Source organism: Carcharhinus amblyrhynchos, chromosome 9 (assembly GCF_965287045.1).
Source record: "Carcharhinus amblyrhynchos chromosome 9, sCarAmb.v2.hapA, whole genome shotgun sequence".
NCBI lineage: Eukaryota > Metazoa > Chordata > Chondrichthyes > Carcharhiniformes > Carcharhinidae > Carcharhinus > Carcharhinus amblyrhynchos.
In genome coordinates, this window is record NC_137332.1 from 66,816,557 (window position 1) to 66,838,734 (window position 22,178).

A 22,178-nucleotide genomic window follows, 5' to 3' on the forward strand; every position below is an offset into this window, starting at 1 on the left:
AGATGGAATTTAACCCTGAAAAGTGTGAGGTGATGCACTTTGAAAGGAGTAATTTGACAAAGAAGTGTATTATGAAAGGTCTGACACTGGGAAGTTCCGAAGAACAAAGAGACTTTGGCGTGTTTGTCCATAGATCTCTGAAGGTGGAAAGACATGTAAATAGGGTGGTGAAAAAGGCATATGGCACACTCGCCTTTATCAATCGGGGTATAGATTACAAAAGCAGAGAGGTCATGATGGAGTTGTATAGAACTTTGGTGAGGCCACAGCTGGACTACTGTGTGCAGTTCTGGTTGCCATGTTATAGGAAGGACGTGAACACATTGGAGGGGTTGCAGAGGAGATTTACCAGGATGCTGCCAGGGATGGAACATTTAAGTTATAAAGAGTGATTAGATAGGCTTGGGTTGTTCTCATTGAAGCAAAGACTGAGGGTTGACCTGACTGAAGGGTTCAAGATTATGAAGGGCATGGGCATGCTGGATAGGGAGCAGCTGTCCCCCTTAGTTGAAGAGTCAGAACGAGGAGTCACAAGTTAAAAGTTGAGGGGAGGGAGAATTAGGGGGGATTTGAGGAAAAACATTTTTACTCAGAGGGTAGTGACGGTCTGGAATGCACAGCCTGAGAGGGTGGTCGGGGTGGGATGCCTCATATCCTTTAAAAAGTACCTGGATGAATACCTTGCACGCCATAATATTCAAGGCTGTGGGCCAAGTGCTGGCAAGTGAGATTAGGTGGGCACATCAGGGCATTTCATGTGTCGGTGCAGACTTGATGGGTCGAAGAGCCCCTTCTGCACAGTAGTAATCTGTCAGTTCAGCTGAATGCTAACAGCTACAAGTCTCCTTTAAATCCTGTCACTTTCTTACTGGTGAGCGTCGTCCAACAGATTATTGCAACCTAGTCGCTGCTGCTGCAAAAGAAACTGCGGAAAGGTAGGTTCCCACTTAGTTAAACTTCACTCCCGTCCATTGCTCCTTCCCTCAATTTAGGAACTGAAGCTAACCTCTTCCCAGAGTCACATAACTCCAAGGCTTTAAAGTGGGCTCAAAACAGGAAAACAGTTTGGAAAACATTGTCTTAGATGATTAATTTGATACATTTAGAATGTAGCAGCAACGCGGTGGCAATTAATGGAAAATGTTCATCCAGGAGAAAGAAGAAACCAGTATGAATGATAAGGATTAAGGCAATAAAATTGTTGATCAGATGAAGCAATGTGAATAGCTGAGTGAAGAGCTTAATCATCTTCAGCTATGCTTTGATTAATTATGCAGATGGGCTAAGATAGGCATCTCATGCCACTCAGGTATAAACAGTTGCTTGAAACGTGGGTAAAGCAGTCAGAACAATGTTGAGCAATAATTCTTTCCACCATGAATCAATGAAAGTAAAAGGGAAAGGTTTCTACTGATGAAGCTGCAAAAGATTGGGAGAGACAAATGATCATACCCTCAGAGCATCTGGTCAGTTTTCGAAGCAGTCATTGGGTATGAGACATTTTGTTATTCAAAGTTGTCTTATTGTACTTGGTGGGCAATGGAATTAAAAAAAAGGTAATACTTCAGAAATGAATTTCATTCATGATGTACAGTATGGCTTGTGATTTTGGTGGTTGTAAAGCAAAACTAATGGATGCATTTAGAAATAATTCAGAAAATAGTGACAAAAATGGTCTTGGGTGCAATGCTATGACAGTGATCAAGTAACTAAATTGCTTTTTGCTAGTGAATGTAAATAGGGGCATCATGTCTTTGAAATACTAATACTGACAAATTTGAAGTCAGCAATCTCTTTGGTTAATGAACATAGAGGTAGAGGAGGTAAGTACAACATTCTCACATCTTAAGCAGGATGAGAGATGGAATTGGTGGTTATAGTAATGTTGATTTTGGTAATGCTTTATTTAAATTTTTCCAAGGAGATTTGTAATTAAATTTTAAGGTTCAACAGTTGGTGTTAATGACCAACTCCATGTTAACATAATTGTACACAAACTGTGATTATTCTTGGTGAGCTGAACAGCCTTTCCTCATTCTGGCCTCTGCTCTTCGAAATGAAAATGAATGACCAGTCCATTTTAAAGCCTTTGTGTGCTGTGGTTGTTTTCCACGCTAAACATTTTCACACACACAATGAATATACACACTGATAGATATGGATAAATTGAGTTCAGTACTATTCTGTACATCAGTACAGTGTTAAGGAGTGCTGTGTTGTTCGAGATGGTATCTTTTGAATGGGATATTAAAACTGAGATATGTGTTTTCAGTTGGACGCCAAGACCCTATTGGCATTTCTCACAATCGAGCTGAGTTCTTTGGGAATGTTCTCAGTTAATCAAATTTATTGTTTTTTTTCATTTAAAATTTGAGGGACCCGACACCTGGCTATGTCCATACTGAATGTCACATTTGGCACTTCACAATTAAGTTATTATCATGGAGCACTTTGGGAATCCCAAAGTACTCTAGAAACTCAAGTTCTTTTACTGGACTCATTTTAGAATCATGCAGTGCAGAAGATGTCCTTCGACCCCTTTTGCCATGATGGAAATGTCCAGAGGTTACTTGTTTTATTCATTAAATGTAATTTTTTTCATCGTCTTAGTACAAACCTGGCGTTTTTTGTTCTAGGTACAGTGAGGGAGAGATAAGGTTTAATCTTATGGCAATCGTGTCAGACAGGAAGATGATATATGAAAGAAAGATTAGAGATCTACAGAGACAGCTGTCGGAGGTGAGTTATTTAGTGGCACAAAATTTATCAACTTATATCAGTTACTGTTTGATTTCTGATTTCATATTTTTTCATAGATTTAATCTTTTATGTTTGCAAAATCTTTCATTTTTATAGAAGATAAACATGAGATTTAATCTTTATAAAATGCCTAGCAGAAAACAAATGTGGGAATTGTAACCAATTCTGTAGTGAGCCTCGGTTTAATTTAGCAAAGTATTTTGTGAATTTCATTCGCATACAGCTGAATACCAGCTTGAAGCTAAACATTATTTGAGGCAGACGTTTCTTTCTCACTGTTGTACTTCAAAGGAGTATATAACTGCTTCAACCCCCATGGTTGTGTAGCTACACACCAATTTGACTGGCTTTGAGGTTAGTCTGTAGTCTGAATTCACTCTGCATAGACAGTGGTGTCTCCATGATTACTCATATCACTAAATTCTAAATATAACTTTCAGACTTTCAGGACTTTCAGAATTCAGAAGACTGCATTCTAATTAAACCTTCAGAATTTTGCAAGGCAAAGGCTGGAGCTATAACTTGCCTCATTGTACACCCAGTTGAAATTAATTTGCTATCTACATCTCATCCCTTCCTTGCAATTAAATCTACGCAATGTTCCTCTCGTTAATTGTGGGATGCAGTCTTTATTTCTATGTATAGTGCATGGTTGTTGTCCATATACATGTCAGTTCCATTATGGAAAGTATCACAGTTAATCATATCTTCAGCCAATGTTGATATAACACGCATAAAAGGTTAGTGAGCACAAACTGATGATTGACCCAAGGACCTTTCTGGCCTGTGTGGTGGAGTAACGTTCACAACAATTAATCAATTCAGTTAAACCACAAGGGAGCTAGCTGCCCACTTTTTTTATTTTTGTTGACTAGTTATTGAATGTGAGGTGTGGAGTAAGCATTTGGGCAACAAGATTGTAAGTGAATTACATAGTTTACTTCCCAAGTGAACTACTTCCGGGTGCTGGGACTGTATGTTTCAGTTCTGTTAAACGCATATGCAGTGAAGTTTTTTTTCTGATGTGGAGAGTTGCCACAGAATGAAAAGTAGTAATTGTGAAATTCCCCCATTTGGCAAATGATCTTTATTCCTATGTATATCACAGTCAGATGACATGTGTAGTACATGAACCTAGGGGAATTTCACAGTAACGTCATTGCAGTGATAATGTAAGTCTTACTTGTGACTAATAAATAAACTTTAAACTTTGATCATTAAAGGGATTGTGTGCACCTTGAGGTTCCCTGCATTCAATATTTCAAGAAGCCTGAGGTACTGTGATTGCACTGTTGATTGACTTGCAGTGTCACCTTCACCATATTTGGAGAAGTCACCCATTTTGAAAAAGACAGGGTAGATAAAGAGAAATTATTTCCACTGGTTGAAGATTTTAGCACGAGGGGGACTTGTTTAAAATTAAAGCAGACTGTTCAGGAGGGATGTTAGGAAGCACTTCTACACACAAAGGGCAGTAGAGATTTGGAACACTCTTCCATAAAAGGCAGTTGATGCTTGATCAGTTGCTAGTTTTCAATCTGAAATTGATAAATTTTTGTTCAGCAAAGGTATTAAGGGATATGGGACAAAGACAAGTATTTAGAGTTAGGCGACAGATCAGCCATGATCTCATCTTGAGGGGCTAAATAGCTTACTCCTGTTCCTATGTTTGGTTCACTTTCACACGAGTAAGTCTAGCTTGTGCACTAAAATTTAAAAATAATGTAGTGGCAATTATCAAGTAGCAATTGCCATTGTTAAAGCTAATGTTGCATGGTACAGTAAGTGATTGGGCAGCTGTTTGATCTTATTACATCCAGTCAGATGACATATATAGTACGTGAACCTGTGCTATAATGCATTGCACTGCTAGGCAGAAACAGATCAGCACCTTCAATTTGCAAAGTTTCCGACAATGCAGCAATTGAATTCTGAGGCTCTATTAGCAGTTGGAGTTTGGGCCTTAAAGAGTGACAGTCCCACCTTACCAACAACAAAATACATCTTAAATGCAGGCATAATGTTTCCATCTGCATAATTTAGGATTTCAGCTGAGGTAGGAAAAACAATCCTTTAGGATGGCTGCAGGTAATGCATTTAGAAATACATAATTTTAATCAAACAGAATCAGAATGGCTTCACAAAAAGGAAATCATGCCTGACAAATTTGTTAGAATTCTTTGAGGTGTTAATGAGCAAGATACATAAAAGGGAACCAGTAGATATAATATACTTTGATTTCCAAAAAGCATTCGATAAGGTACTGCTGCATAAATGGCTACGTAATAAGATAAGAGCCCATAGTGTTATGGTTAGTATGGTTAGAGGATTGGCAAACTGATAGCGGATAAAGTTGGGATAAGAGGGCCATTTTCAGGATGGCAAACTTTAACTAGTGGAGTGCCACAGGGATCAGTGCTGGGGCCACAATTATTTCCAGTACAAATAACTTGGATGAGGGAAGCGAATGTACAATAGCCAAGTTTGTGGGTGACACAAAAATAGGTGGGAAGGAAAGCCGTGTGGATGACTGAGTCTACAGAGGGGAAAAAGACAGGTTGGGTCAATGGGCAGAAACTTGGCAGATGGAATCTAAGGTAGGAAAATGTGAAGTTATGCACTTTGGTAGGAAGAATAAAGGAGTTGAATGTTATTTAAATTGGGAAAGACTGGACAGCTGCAGCACCAAGGGATTTAGGGGTCCTTGTGCAGAAGTTGCAAAAAGCTAGCATGAAAGTTCAGCAGGTAACAGGGAGGGTAGATAGAATGTTGACCTTTATTTCAAAGGGAATAGAGTATAAAAATAGCAAAGTCTTGCTAAAACTGTATAAGTCACAATTTAGATCACACCTAGATTACTGTGAACCGTTTTGGTCCCCTTACCTAAGGAAAAGTTTACTGAAATTGATGGCAGTCCAGATAAGGTTCACTGGGTTGATCCTGGGTATGGAGGGATTTCCGAATGAGGAGAGTAGGTAGTCTCACAACACTAGGTTGAAGTCCAACAGGTTTTTTTGGTAGCGCAAGCTTTTGGTAGGACTGGCTTTCAGTGTTGCGAAAGCTCGTGCTATCAAATAAAACTGGACTTTAACCTGGTGTTGTGAGACTACTTACTGTGCCTACCCCAGTCCAGTGCTGGCATCTCCACATCATAATGAGGAGAGGTTGAGTAGATTGGGTCTGTACTTACTGGAGTTTAGAAGAATGAGAGTTGACTTTATTAAGATACATAGGATTCTTGGGAGGCTTGACAAGAGTAGATGCTGAGAGATTATTTCCCCTTGTGGGAGAGTTTCATAGCATCCCTACAGTACAGGAGACCATTTGGCCCATCAAGTCTGCACCGACCACAATCCCACCCAAGTCCTTACATATTTTACCCACCAATCCCTCTAACTGACGCATCTCAGGACACTAAGGGTCAACTTTAGCATGGCCAAACAACCTAACCCGCATATCTTTGGACTGTGGGAGGAAACTGGAGCACCTGGAGAAAACCCACGCAGACACGAGGATGTGCAAACTCCGCACAGACAGTGACCCAAGCGGGAATTGAACCCAGGCCCCTGGAGCTGTGAAGCAGCAGTGTTAACCACTGTGCTACCGTGCCGCCCCTATTTAACTGCAGTTTGGCAACATGGCTTAGAATGCAGCTTCATTGACCAGATTAACACATTACATGATGTATTTGATTTATCATTGTGACATGTATTAGTGTGCAGTGAAAAGTATTGTTTCTTGCACACTATACAGACAAAGCATACTGTACATAGACAAGGAAAGGAGAGAGTGGAGAATGTAGTGTTAAAATCATAACTAAGGTGTAGAGAAAGTTCAACTTAATGCGAGGTAGGCCCATTCAAAAGTCTGATGGCAGCAGGGAAGAAGCTGTTTTTGAGTAAGTTGGTATGTGACCTCAGACTTTTGTATCTCTATCCCAACGGAAGATGATGGAAGAGAGAATGTCTAGGATACATGGGGTTCTTGATTATGCTGGCTGCTTTTGAGGCAGTGGGAAATGTAGATGATGAGATGTTCTTTTAAAGGAACACATCATCTTACTGTAAGGAAAGCTACAGGGATTGTTATAATAATATACTAATGTTACATGTTACAGATATTTCATGTCTTGTCACGTTTTATTCTCACATTTGACTCAGTCAAATTTTTGTATCACAGATCTACTTAATTGGCTGAAATTTTGTATTTCTTAAATAACTTTGTAAAAATTGAGCACTACAGTTGGACAAAACAATCTTTCTTTCTAAAAAGAAATCGATTCAGTCTCTTGACTTGATCAAAACCTTTTAAGATCCTTTAAGGACTTGACGGTGCTTGTGAAGTGGAAGTTTCTTCTTTTGGGAAAATCTAGAACTGAGGGTCACTTTAAAAATAAGGGACTGAGATGAGAAATATTTTCTGAGTGTCTGTAGAACTCTTCCTCAAAAGGCAGTGCAAGCAGAGTCTTTGAATATTTTTAAGACAGCAAGACAGATTCTTGATTAACAAGGAGGTGAAAAGTTGTGGTGGTCAGCAGGATTCTGGGGTTAAAATCAACCTTGATTGAATAGTGGAGAAGGCTTGAGGGCTACTTTTCCTCATCGATGTGTTCACTCAAACCTCACTTTAGCAGATTAATACCTTACACTTTACTTTCAACGAAAGGCATCATCCAATACTACGAGATCTGCTAGTAAAAGAAACTTCAGTCTTCCATTTTTATTTGCAAGAACTTCAAGATAATTTTATTCGTTGCACATGTTGTTGTTCTTCCTTGTTTTTTAGCACAAAATATGACATTATGTATAAGGGGTAGACTATGCTACTTGAAGTACAGTTTCTTTGTGCCAAAATGGAGCTTGGAATTGCACAGAAATTCATGCTTCAAAAACATGATAATTAATTCTATGGTGTAACTATAATGAAAAATGTGGTAGCAGCTTGTATTTTGCTACATATTCTAAAATCTGTATACCGTGGTGTAATGCAATAGTGTATATTACTACTACTACTACTGTTATAATATCTCAGGATCACAGCATGAAGTATGTATAGTGGTTCCCAAAATGCTAACATGGGTGTGAGTTACCAGTACCAATAATCTTCTCACAAAATATATCTGATGGTGAAAACAAAAAATGACTTGGTAGAGAAGAAATCTATTAGCAATGAAGTGTAGTATTAGCACTTTAGCGATAGATACCTCGAGTTGCTGGATTGTTGTTCAGTGACAGGTTGCCTGGGTAACCAATGACGCCACTCCTCTCTTAGGTGAGACCTCTTGGTCTTGCGTATGATCTATTTAGGTAATATGCATTTAATTATGTCAAAAGATAATTAGTCAGCAATGCTGGGCACTTCTAGCTCCATTTTACTGGGTTAGATTTGTATGCTAGATGCTTTTAACTTTGCTCTTCAAAGCCTTTTCTTAAAAAAAAGCCACCTTATTGTCTTGTATTTTAAGCTTTTTCCTTATTTTTCCAGTGTTATTTCTTCATTTTTTCTGTTGATCTTTTTGCTATCTTCAGATCCCCTGGTCTTTTTTGCTGATTTCCACCACTGTCCCCCCTCCCCCACATACATTCTAATACTTAGTTTGCTTTCGTCTACTACTGTTTTCCTATTTCTGTGTTAATTTGTTGGTTTTTCTGTTGCCAATTCACTTCACATGTTGCTACGACTCAGAACTGCATTTCTTGGTCACTGATAAGGAACTGAGTCAGCATTTGGTTAATTTGCTTTAATAGTGATATCATGCAAAAAGTCGCCACTTAGCTGATTGCGCCGGTTCCTGAATTTGAAATTTTGCCATTTCACTTCTGGAAGTTATAGTACAAGCAGTGGATAATGAATCAAAAAACTTGTCAAAAGCTATTTTTCTTTTTCTTCCTCTGATTCTTTTGCCAATTAACTTAAATTTGTGGGCTTGTTACGAACCTTATTGCAGTAGAAACAATTTCTCCATATTTATTCTTACCAATCTCCCTGATAATTTTAATCCTTCTATGCTCTTGAGAGAATAATCACTTTCTCTTAATTTCAGTACAAAACTAAAGCTTCTCATCCCTGAGGTAACCAGGTAAATCTCATCTGTAACCTCTCTCAGCACTGGCCATCCTTTATAGCATTGACATCGAGAATTGGGTAAATTGGGGGTGATTCTCTCATCTTGCTGCGCTAATTCTTTAGCGCAGTGAGGTGGGAGAATCCTGTGGATCCTGCTCCGTGCCAGTAAAATGAGGATGTAAATCCTCATTTTAATCCAAATTAAATGCCATTAGCGGGCCCGGTACTGAAGTCTCCAGGCCTGCTAGCATCTCTCCTCTTGCCAGATCTCTTCTTAAAACCAGCAGGGTTTTGAGTAGCTCCCCACTTTCGGGGTACTGGTGGCCCAACCCTGCTGGAGTGGGGCAATACAGGCTCACCAGAATGTTGGGTGGTGTCCCCTGAGCATTGGCAGCTAGGCAGTGCCAGCCTGTGTCCCTGGCACTGCCCAGGGACAAAGTGCCAATGCCCAGGGAGCAGTTTGGCATGACCCATTGGGCATGGGGCAGCGCTAAGGGGATGGAGCATATGGGGGCGGGGCCTTATGGGGTAGAGCCTCGGAGGCAATCAGGGCGAGGGGGGCAGTGATCCCACTGCCATTCTGCACTCTGCATAGAGATTGGTGGGGGAAGGAGAGAGGGCAGCGATTGGCGTGGGCTGGAGAAGAGAAGAGCTGGAGATTGGGCTAGGCCAGGCCAGGCGAGGATGTGGTCAGGGCTGTGTCTGGGAAAGGTCAGGGGACCAGTGATTGGTGGGGGATTGCTGGCCAGTGATCGAGTTGGTCAGCAATCAGGAGGCCATCAGATTGGCGCATGTGCAGTGGCTCGCTCAGTGTGCTGATTTCAGCCTCCCCAGTGGCTCCCTGAAATTTAATGATCTTCATGCTGGTGACCTCTGCAGTGTACAAAGTGTGGGAGATTCCTCTCTGAACTCTCACTGAAACAGTGTTAATTACTCCAGTTTTCACCTGAATTTGATACTTCAAATTTATTTGGCAGAATTCCGGCCATTGTTTTAGCTGAGGTTGAGCTAGTGATCTATTTAAGTTTACAAAGCTTCTTTCCTTTTGGTACTTCATGGCTTTACTTATAAAGTTAAGGATACTGCATGCTTTTGAACAACTTTGTCAGGTTACTTTGCCACCTTTAAAGAGTTGTGCCAATACATTCCCAGGTGTCTCTGTCACTGCATCCTATTTTAAAATAGCACCAGTTAGTTCATGTTGCTTTTCCTCATTCTTCCTTCTAAAATGCATCATGTCACAATTTCAGTATTAAATCTCACCTGACATATCTGCACCTGTTTCAGCAGTCGATCTGTTTCCCCTTTATAGCCTGATACTACCATCCTCACTTTTTACTTCATTTGTGTTCTCAGAAGGATGCACTAATGTTCTGTTAAAGAGTCTCGTAGAAAACATCTTGGTGGTTATTGTAGTTCTCTCACTGTCTGACTTTGAACTTTTCTGTATGTCTAATAGGTTGCTGTCATTCTTTTTAGTTACACAAGCCTTTTCTTTCTTTGGATATCCAGCTTCCAATATGTAATTTAACGTGCAGCTTTTGGAGATGCTTCAACGGTGTTCTGTTGGTTATTGGCTAGGTTAAGTCATAATAAACTGTTCTCAATTTACTTGTGGAATCTGTGGATGATTGTTTTGATCTGTAATAAATGAGAATATCTTCTAAATGATATAAAGAAGTATTCAATGTAGGCATAGGAACTGTTGGATGGTTGGCAAGTGGGAAGATATTTACTTTAGCTGAATGTAATTTTGGAAGCAACTTTGTGATGACATGGTAAAAACTACAGTGCATGCTCTTGCTTGACATATGTTTCATTTAAGTTGATAGCTTAAAACATTATCTGCATTGAAAAATTCTCCTTGAATATTGGCATCAGTTTGTTCAGTTTTTTTACTCTAGATGATAAGTAAGGAATACTGCGATTATAAGGTTATGTCCTGTATTCCCTCTTTGTACTTTGAAAGATAAACCTTTGTTTGCAATACATTGACATTTAGAAAGTCTCGCTCATGCAGTCAAGATTTTTTGGTCAAGGTTTGGGTCTTTGATGCCTATTCCTTCCCCAGTTACTTTGTACTTTGTACTCTAAATCAACATTGCTAATTCTAAAAACACAATTTTGTGGATTCCTCGGTTCAAGTCGTTTTGACCATCTCATTTATGGGAAATTTGAGACATTTTGGCACAAACCCCTTTCACATTACTCTCCCTGTGGTTTGTTTAGTAAAAAAAGCTACAACAGTGTCAAACAGACCATAAGGCCCCTCCTGGTTTGTGTTTGAGCTGAGTCCAGTTTTGGCGATAGCTGGTATATCATAGTTAGCCACAACATCCCTGAGTTAGTTAGAGAAAATTGGACAATGCTCCCACGGCTACAAAAGTTAACATCAGATGAAGACATCATGGGATTCTACTGTGATGATTCAATTGGAGCATATCTTGGTAACACTAGGCTTAACTATGAAGACTGGCCACTTGAATGAAGGACTGGAAGAAATCCATTGACTCCAGATCTTCAGAAGAGGAAAAAGTGAAAAACTGACCTATCAAAGTACTTCAATTGCTGTTCCATCTGATGCCAATTAATTCTGGACAGAACATATTGTTCCTAGGACCTTCTGGTTGTTCCCTTTGCCCAATTGCTGATCTTGACGATCATTTTCACCAGCCCATATGGAAAATAAATTCATTGTAAAGGTATGTCGCTGCTTTGGGCTTATCATCCCTTTTGTTGATTAGTTTTGAATCTCCTTAACAGGAGTGCAGCATGAAATTTCTTCTGGAACTCAGTCCTACTGGCTGTGAAGTAAATTTTCAGTAGTATCTGGCCTGTTTTGGAGGATGAATTTGGAGTAGAATTTTATTACTAAAGGAATGTAAGACAAAGTGAATTTTGCATTGAGGGGGCATATGTAATGGGATCTTGGTCATCCTTTAGGCCTCAGTACATTGGAAATGTAAACTTAACCAGTGGCTTCCCTTCTATCTCTGTGATATTTCCAGGGAAGGTGACGTTGAGTTTGGTCATCTTCTATGGACTGCTGGGTGCCAGTGGTTCCTTCTCAAGTTTATGGGTAAGCTCTGATGATTTATTTGTGGAAGTTGGGTCTCCACATCCTGATAGTTGCAGTATTACTGACTAGATCACATCTACTTCATTGGCTTCTTGTTTTCCCTGATCTTCTGTGATTTACTGTTTGATCCATCTTCCCCTTAATCTCCCATATTCTGGGCCATTTTGTTCCCTCTGGCTGGAGGGTAGAGATTCATAACATTTAAGAGGTCAGCTGTCATACAATTGTAACTATTGCTGGGTTTACTATATATTCAGATTAGTTATTCTTAATTGTGCAAATCTTTCCTGTAAAAGCTTGGTCCTGATTATGTTGGATTCATATTGTTGCCCACCTTGTTGGAATGTTGGTTTTTACAAGTGTCTTCATTTGTCTCCAATTTGATTATCATATTCCTGACATGCATCATTATTTTTCCCACCCATTGGTTAGCTTTCCCCCGGTTGTTTTTGGCTTTGCTTCAAAAGCTGTTTACAGCATTGTCCCTTTTGATACTGATTTTAATATTTTTTATATACCCACATGTAAAGCAATATCTTCTCCTCTTCCTTGGATATACATTCAGAAAGATTATAATTCTTGTAAGGCGTTGATACAATTACAAAGATCTGCCTACAAGATGCTCCATTCCTTATCGACTGACCTTCATGAATCATTTTTCTTTCAGTTCTTTCTCATTTCAATCCAAATTTCCTAGCTGCGGCTTATTTTTAAATCTTTTTCCCTGTGACTACGCTGATGGGCTGTCACTGGCTTTAAGTGAGCATTAGCAGCTAGGAGCCAGGATGGAAGGAAAAATCAATTTGGTGTCCTGGAGTGTCAGCAATAGCTGACTGTACTGTTATTGTGCACTTTGGTTGGTAATGTTCAGTTGGGAGGGAAACCAGAGGGAATGCTGAGGGAGCATATAATCCAAAATGTCTAAAATGAATCCCCAACTTTAAATCCCAAACAGAACCATACATTTCAATTCTAATTGATGGCTATATACTGTGTAATGTTGATTAATGACAACATTTTAATTCTTTGTTCAAAACCTGTGTCGAAGCCAAAAATCAAGGTCTTTTATGTTGATACCAAGCTGCTTGACAGTATACATCTCTCAACCTTCTGAACAATTTGGTCCAGAACTAAGTCCAAAAAGTGGATGATCATTAAACTTAGACTTGTTTTCAGTTCCTCTTTGTAACATCAGTAGCTAACATGGTCATGAGCTGAGAGTTGCACCCTTTTGGTTTCTGTTACACATTTTGTTTTCTTTATGATTGCAGTCATCTTTTTGCTGTGTATTTGGGTCTCATTTATACCTTTTGTTTCCTATTTGTTCTTTCAGTTTGTGTTTTTAATGTTGGGCCTTTTCCACCTTTATCTCCTTTGGTCATATACTTTATTTTCCTTTCATTTTATCTACCTTTATTGCTACATAATAGAGCACTCTGGATTTAAGCTCAGATTGTCTACTGAAGGTGCACATAAGCAACCAGAAGTCCTTTTTCCTTTTTTCCCCTTGTAGAAGTGTCTGACCTATGCATTTTCAGAATGGTTTAACCATTTGTTGTGTGACTAATCTTAGAACTAAATTTGCATGTTGCTGCTCTGAACTAACACTTCGATGTAGTGCATTACCAAGCCACATGTCTATTTCTGCCTTCCAGTTTCCTTCTTTATCAGTATCCCTTTTTCATTTTGATTCAAGTTGTTCGTCAAGCCCTATCCTATAACTTTTAAGTTATTTCTCCTCTATCTTCTCTGCTCTCTTTGTTCTAAGTTTTAAAACTGAAAGCTTGAATGTTGTAGAACTTCCTGGCTCAGCTCCCACCCACTGGCTGCCATTGATAATTGTCGATTTTGTGCTTGAAAATGAAGTGAACTATCTAATAACCTGAATTAAATGCAAATACAGAGCAAAATGGAATTTAGTCCAGCACGGTAGCACAGTGGTTAGCACTGTTTCACAGCTCCAGGGACCTGGGTTCGATTTCTAGCTCAGGTCATTGTATGTGTGGAGTTTGCACATTCTCCTCGTGTCTGCGTGGGTTTCCTCCGGGTACTCTGGTACTCCTCCCACAGTCCAAAAATGTGTGGATTAGGTTGATTGGCCATGCTAAAATTGCTCCTTATTGTCGTGGAATGCTTAGATTAGAGGGATTAGTGGGTAAAATATGTAGGGATGTGGGGGTGGAGCCTTGGTGGGATTGTGGTTGATGCAGACTTGATGGGCCGAAGGGCCTCTTTCTGCACTGTAAGGTTCTATGCTCTATGATCTAGTCCTAAAAGTAAGTAAGTTAATGGATTATTTAATTTAAACAACATTGAATTTTAAAGAGTTGACTGAATTCCATTGTAAGACACAGTCACAGAAAGCGGGAACTACGAGTGGAGCAGCAGCCATTTCCTCCTTTTATTATTCAACCTTTCGTGATTTTAATTGACTTTCAAATTTCTCTGCATTCCTGATCTAAAAATTATAGAAAAATGTATACCCAAGAAATGATTCATAATTTTAAAATGGTTGTGCATTGTGATGTTTAAAAATAGATTGGATACTGAAAACATATTGAAAAGGCCTATCTATTTGTTTTCTTTGTGCAGGAAGAACCCATGGATACAGATCAGAGCAACAGTATCATAAACTCAATTCAGTCAGAAGTAGCTAAATATCAGATGCTGATTGAAGAAGAAAATCAGAAACTAAAACGGTATAAGGTGGGTTTTACTGAAACTGATTTATGTTCCTTCTAAGCCATGCAGCTTTGTAGCAGTGCAGCAATCAGGCCTACGGAAAAAACAAATGGATCCTTTCTGGACTCTTAACTCGGCCTCGCAGGTGGAGGATGTGGTCAAGAAGGCGTATGGTGTACTAGCCTTCATTAATTGAGGGATTGAGTTTAGGAGTCGGGAGATAATGCTGCAACTTTATAAGACCCTTGTCAGACCCCACTTGCAGTACTGTGCGCAGTTCTGGTCGCCTCACTACAAGAAAGATGTGGAAGCTATTGAAAGGATGCAGAGGAGATTTACAAGGATGTTGCCTGGATTGGGTGGCATGCGTTATGAAGATAGGTTGAGAGAGCTCGGTCTTTTCTCCCTGGAGAGACGAAGGATGAGAGGTGACCTGATAGAGGTTTATAAGATGTTGAGAGGTATAGATAGGGTGGATTCACGGAGGCTATTTCCCAGGGCTGAAATGGTTGCTACGAGAGGACACAGGTTTAAGGTGCCGGGGAGTAGGCACGGAGGAGATGTCAGGGGTAAGTTTTTCACGCAAAGGGTGGTGAGTGAGTGGAATCGGCTGCCGTCGGTGATGGTGGAGGCGAACTCGTTGGGGTCTTTTAAGAGACTTCTGGATGAGTACATGGGATTTAATGGGATTGAGGGTTATAGATAGACCTGGTAGGTAGGGATATGATCGGCGCAAATTGTCGGCCGAAGGGCCTGTTTGTGCTGTAGTGTTCTATGTTCTATGTTTATTCTGACTCTGGCCTCTTGTGGGTGTCCCATTTCTTTGCCCCACCATCGGCAGTCATATCTTCAAATGCCTCTGGAATTCTCTTCCTAAATTCCCCCATCTTTCCATCTCCCCTTCTTCCTTTAAGATCTTCTTTAAAACCAATTTTTTAAATCAAGCTTTTGATTATCCCATCTACTAGCTCATTCTTTGACTCATCACTTTTACTGACTGTGCTGCTGTAGCTTTTTTCTATGTTTTGAAAAATGTATAGGAATGCAAATTTTGAATATTGGGGGTAAGGTTCCTCAGCCTGAGATCCCCACGAAGTGGAATCCTACAAATTATAGATAGTTTGACAAGTCTGCTGGGTGACTGTGTTATATATGTTCCACTATATGTTTCTATATGTGTGTGTGTGTGTATATGTGTATATATATGTATAAAATATGTATATTACAGTGTACATGTTAACTTTATTCTGTTGCTATTGTTTCAGATTGAAAATGTCAGAAGAAAACACAATTACTTGCCCTTTATCATGGAACTTTTGAAGACTCTGGCAGAGCACCAGCAGTTAATACCACTAGTAGAAAAGGTAAGTGTCCCAGTATTTGTAATTCACTCCAGGATGGTAAAAAGGAAAAGCAAGTCAACTATTAAGAGTATGCTCTTTCAACTAGCTGTTCAAAAGATTGCGTGAGTGTAGTTCTGGGAGCAGGTCACCTGTGCACATGTAGTTTTAGTTTGATTTTGACTTGATTTATTATTGTCATATGTATCAATATACAGTGAAAAGTCTTGTTTCTTGCGTGCTCTACAGACAAACATACAGTTTATAGAGAAGGAAACGAGAGATTGCAGAATGTAGTGTTAAAATCATAGCTAGGGAGTAGCGAAAAATCAACTTAATGCAAGGTAAGTTCATTCAAAAGTCTGACAGCAGCAGGGAAGAAGCTGTTCTTGAGTCGGTTGGTACGTGACCTCAGACTTTTGCATCTTTTTCCAAAGGAAGAAGTTGGAAGAGAGAATGTCCAGGGTGCATGGGGTCCTTAATTATGCTGGCTGCTTCGCTGAGGCAGCAGGAAGTATAGACAGAGTCAGTGGTTGGGAGGCCGGTTTGCATGATGGGTTGGGCACATTCATGACCTTTTGTAGTTCTTTGTGGTTTTGGGCAGAGCAGGAGCTATACCAAGCTGTGATAGAACCAGAGAGAATTCTTTCTATGGTACATCTGTAAAAGTTGGTGAGAATCATAGCTGATATGCCAAATTTCCTTAGTCTTCTGAGAAAATAGAGGTGTTGGTGAGCTTTCTTGACTTTGGTGTCAGCATGGGGGACCAGGACAGTTTATTGGTGACCTGGACACCTAAAAACTTGAAGCTCTCGACCCTTTCTACTTTGTCCCCATTGATGTAGACAGGGGCATGTTCTCCTTTATGCTTCCTGAAGTCAATGACAATCTCCTTCATTTTGTTGACATTGAGGGAGAGATTATTTTTGCCGCACCAGTTCACCAGATTCTCTATCTCATGCTGTACTCTATCTCGTTGTTGTTTGAGATCTGACCCACTATGGTGTTGTTGTCAGCAAACTGAAAATCGAACTGGAGGGGAATTTGACCACAGTCATAGGTGTATAAGGAGTATAGTAGGGGGCTGAGAACACAATCTTATAGGACACTGGTGTTGAGGATGATCGTGGCGGAGGTAATCCCTCCTGATTGTGGTCTGTGAGTTAAGAATTTCAGGATCCAGTCGCAGAGGGACGTGCTGAGGTCCAGGCTATGGAATTTGGAGATGAGTTTTGTGGGAATTATAGTATTGAAGGTTGAGCTGTAGTAAAGGTTGAGTCTGACATAGGTGTTCCAGGGCTGAGTGCAAGGGTCAGGTAGATGGCATCTGCTGTGGACCTGTTGTGGCAATAGGCAAACTGTAGTGGGTTCAGGTAGTCTGGGAGGCTGGAATTGATTTGTGCCATGACTAACCTTTTGAAGCACTCCGTAATGATGGATGCCAGAGCCACCGGCCTTAATGCCTAGATCTATCTAGTCATTAAGGCAAGCTGCTTGGTTTTTCTTAGGTACCGGGATGATGGTCATCGCCTTGAAGCAGATAGAGACCTCAGATTGTTGTAAAAAGAGGTTGAAGATGTCTGTGAGTATCTCCGCCAGCTGATCTGCGCAGGACCTGAGTGCAAGTCCAGGTACCCCATCTGGGTCAGTTGCTTTATGTGCGTTGACCTTCGAGAAAGCTGCTCTGACATCTGCAATGGTGACCCGAGATAAAGGTTCATCCAGGGCTTCCAGTGTGGAGGGCATACTCTTGCTGACATCTTGCTCAAAAGGGGCGTAGATGCATTGAGCTCATCAGGGAGCGATGCACTGGAGCCAGCGATTTTACATGCCTTCATCTCGTAGCCTGTTATGTCTTGCAGACCTTGCCATAGTCGGCAGGGGTCGGTGTGGCTAGCCTGGGACTCAAACTTGGTCTGGTATTGTCTTTTGGCATCTCTGATGGATCTCCTCAGATTGACCAATACAAGAAAGCCAGGTACAATGTCGCCTGACTTGAACGCTTCAGACCTGGACTTCAGCAAGCAGTGCATATCCCTGTTCATCCATGGTTTCCGGTTGGAGAACATGTGGATTTGCTTCTTCGGCACAGTCTTCTACACACTTACTAATGATGTCAGTTACTGTAGTGGCGTACTTGTTCAGGCTGGGTCGCAGTGTTTTAAATACTGACCAGTCCACTGACACCAAGCAGCCCCATGGGAGATCATCCGATTCCTCAGACCAACATTGCATAACTCTTTGATGGATTCTCCCGCTTCAGTTTTTGCTTGTAAGCTGGGAGCAGGAGCACAGCCTTGTGGCCTGATTTGCCGAAGTGTGGGTGGGCGATAATGCAGTAGGCATGATTGATACTTGTGTAACAGTGATTTAGGATGTTTGGGCCTCTAGCGAAGCAGGAAACGTGTTGGTGGTAACTTGGTAGTACGTTCTTGAGCTTGGACTGATTGAAGTCCCCAGCCACGATGAACAAGGCCTTGGAATGTATCGTCTCAAGGCTATTTTGTACTGGTGTATATTTCGTCCAGCGTGAACTTCACATCCACATGGGGTGGGATGTATACTGCCATCAGGATAACGGAGGTGAGTTTGGGAGAGGTGCACATATTCCAAAGAACCTAAGGAGGTAAGAGAAAATGTAGGGCTAAAAATTGTTGATCTGTGGAATTTCTATCTTTGTTGGCCAGATTGAATCTCGGTCACACTGGTAAATTGGAACTGTGTGTTTGTGCGCTGAGAAGCATTACCCACTGCCCAGTACTTTGTTACAGAGTTTGGTATGGTCATCACAGGCGAACATTAGGTAGCAATGGAGGCTTGGAATTTGTTGAAAGAAAAAGACATTGTGGAAAGGGATGTGAGCTATTTTTAGGCAGAAACAAATGTAGACAAACCCCCACTATGAATGATCAGATCCAAGAATTGTATTTTGACAAAGGAGGTGGGGCAGTCTTATCGGCTCGTCACGCTGGTGGATTGGCGTGGTGAGCTGGCAAGGTTGACAAAGAGACGAAAAACTGGGTTCATACCAGATTTCTCACCTCTCACGATCTCACTGGCCCTGGATTGCCGGTGTAATCAGCCTTGCACCTTGAAGGGTGCATGGCTGATTTAAATATCCTTATTTAAATATAATTAGTGAGTCCCAGATAAGAACATAAGAAATAGGAGCAGGAGTAGGCCATCTAGCCCTTCGAGCCTGCCCCGCCATTCAATAAGATCATGGCTGATCTGTCGCGGCTCAGTTCCACCTTCCCGCCCTCTCCCCATAACCCTTAATCCCCTCTCTTATCAAAAACCCATCAACCCGCGTCTTAAAAATATTTAGCGAGGCAGCCTCCACCACTTCAACGGGCAGAGAATTCCAGATATTCACCACCCTTTGAGTGAAGAAGTTCCTCCTCAACTCCGTTCTAAACCGCCCCCCCTTTATCTTGAGGCTGTGCCCCCTAGTCCTACTGTCTTTTTTGAGCGGGAAGAGTCTCTCCACCTCTATCCTATCCATCCCATTCATCATCTTATATGTCTCAATGAGATCTCCCCTCATTCTTCTAAACTCTAACGAGTACAAGCCTAGTTTATTCAGCCTCTCCTCATAGCTCAACCCCCTCAACTCCGGTATCAGCCTAGTAAACCTCCTCTGCACTCCCTCCAAGGCCAAAATATCTTTGTGCAGGTGCGGCGCCCAAAACTGCACACAGTACTCTAGCTGCGGCCTCACCAATGCCCTATACAGCTGCAGCAAGACCTCCCTACTTTTATATTCAATCCCCCTCGCTATGAAGGCCAGCATCCCATTCGCCTTCCTGACCACCTGCTGCACCTGCAAGCTGGGTTTTTGCGACTCATGCACAAGGACCCCGAGGTCCCTCTGCACCGCCGATACCTGGCTGTGCCAAAGGGTAGGGCCATGATGAGGCAGGGCCTAAGGGGAAGTGGGGGGAGCTGCGCACTCTGCAATTGGATATCAGTTGGGGTGCCGAACAACTGGTGGGGTGGGGGTGATACCCAGAGGGTGGGAGGACTGACAGATCTCTTTGCACAGAACACTGAGAGATCTGTGCATGTGCAATAACACCCCCTAGTATGAGCATATGGCTTTCTGGCCACCTCCCTCCAGTGGTTTTACCTTTTTTTTTGCAAAGAGTGCCATAAGATCATGCCTGAAAGGTAGCTGAAAAAAATGGGCATGATTCTTTCCCGTTTTCAGGTTCATTCAACTCTTAACTTTTTTTTGGTACGATCTCCATGTTCTCCACTTGCTAGCAGCTTTGACCATGTCACAGCAGGCCAAAATCAGGAAATTATATATATTTCCTGATATATGATTTGGGTATTTATGTGTGTAAAAGTATGTGTGTATATTTGACATAATGCAACAAAGTTTAAAGCAACTTAATTACAGGTTGACATTGAACTAATGGTTTGAAAAGTTAAAAAAAAGCCCTTCTGATGAGCACTATTGAGGATTTCAAAGGATACGTGCAATAGAATTTTGACAGCACGGTGGGGAACCAAACTAGTGTGATTTCCTCATGCATAAATCCTAACAATGCTCTATATTATAAATCTCCAGCTGGAAATTGTTGAACATTGGAGAATAGATCACTCCTGGTTGCGTCATACACCAACTCAATTACAGAATTCCATTGAAAGTTATGGAGAAAGTAAATAAAGTTGACTACATTTTGCCGAATTTTCACAACAAAATTGTGTGTTTACTCTTTAACACAGGCTAAAGAAAAACAGAATGCCAAGAAAACTCAAGAGGCCAAGTGAAACTCCCAGCGATAACTTTGTGACCATTTGCTGCTGATAATTCTGTTTTAAGAAGTGAAATCTGATATAACCAGTGGACTTTTCAGATAGTTAACGAGTGCAAAGCACTCTCATTTGTAATTATACGTCACTTACAAGACTGTTAAATGTTTATCATATGCATGCACTATGTACCATGTTTAATACAAAAGAAGTTTGTTTTTAAGTATATCTTTTTCTTCCCATAAAAGTTGCTCAAGTGCTGCTGACACTTTACAGTCCCAATTTCAAAATATTTCCGTCTTGTGTTGAGTAATGGAATTGACTAGGTGCATGATAAGGTAATAAATGCTAAATAAAGATTATTTAAAAATCTTTGCTCCTCGTCCCTCTTATGTTTTCATTCATTCTGTGAGTAAAATGAAGCTCTGTGATTACAAGTTTGAGTCCTGCGAGTGCACAGTACCCTGGAGAAAAGCAGAATTTGATTCTAGTGGTAGAAATAATTTATTTTAAGCTACAAATTGTCAACCAATGTTTTCAGTCCTAGTGGCAATGAGACAAATCAATCTTTCTAATTAACGTTCAACATACCTCTGTTTCTTGCACTCAGATATGGAGACTTCTATTCAAGAGTTGGGTGCGGTGGGGAGGGGGAATGGATTTCAGGAATCTGGAACTTGGGCTGCTTTTGCTGCTCAGGAATTATCCTTTGTATTACTGAAAGACCACAAAAACAATTGTTTTGCTCACCGTACATCCCAGCCCAGCAAATTTAGTAAAATTATACATGTGCTTTTCTGTTGGCTGTTTCTGAATCAACTTGGTGATTCTGTATTTGCCATTTTAAAATCAATCAAATTCAAACCATCATACAGACAAAATTGGGATCAAATAATGGTTTATGCTTTGTATGTTCTGATCATCCAGAAGAAATAAATTATTTAACCTCAGTTTTTGAAATCTGTTTTACTTTCTTCTTTCCTAGTTAGATGCCTCTTTACCATCATGCAACCTTGATGATCTAGATGTTTTTGACCAAATCTTGCAGTGTCTCCTTTTGTGCCAAATAGAAAAACTCTTCCCAAGACTGATTTGCTTCTCCTCTTTGCAGGAATTCTGTGCTTCTTTGTCTGCTTTCTGGAAAGTTGTGAGAATAACTTGGAGACTATAAAGAGCTGAGTGACGTCCCAAGAGTGGCCATACTAAAGTGGGATGTTGTTGGTTAGTTGTTTAAAAAAATAACTTTGGAAAGCCGTTTCATCAGGTGATCTGAATGTGAGAGGGATTGTAGAAGGGTACTTTGTTGATGTTAATTTTACCTGTGAAACTCAAAGGTGAAAGCTGTTAATGGATAGAACTCATGATCTACCCATTTAAATATATGATTAAAGAGTGTATTTTGGAACTGTGCCCTTTTGTAGTGCCATATTTATGCAGGGACTGATGTAAGTGTTTGCATTTGTGTAAGATGTATCTTTGTTATATTGACT

General features: G+C 40.6%; 1 protein-coding gene across 1 annotated transcript in view; it reads left to right on the forward strand.

The window, feature by feature from the left end:
- uchl5 (ubiquitin carboxyl-terminal hydrolase L5) overlaps positions 1-22,159 on the forward strand; it is a 43,585-nt gene extending 21,426 nt beyond the window's left edge. Inside the window, exons 8-11 of the mRNA XM_080195860.1 lie at positions 2,637-2,739; positions 14,498-14,611; positions 15,853-15,951; positions 20,662-22,159. Of these exons, the coding sequence (XP_080051986.1) occupies positions 2,637-2,739; positions 14,498-14,611; positions 15,853-15,951; positions 20,662-20,706 (361 nt within the window). The 3' untranslated portion in view covers positions 20,707-22,159. The remainder of the gene's footprint in view (positions 1-2,636; positions 2,740-14,497; positions 14,612-15,852; positions 15,952-20,661) is intronic.
- Positions 22,160-22,178: the final 19 nt, after the last annotated feature.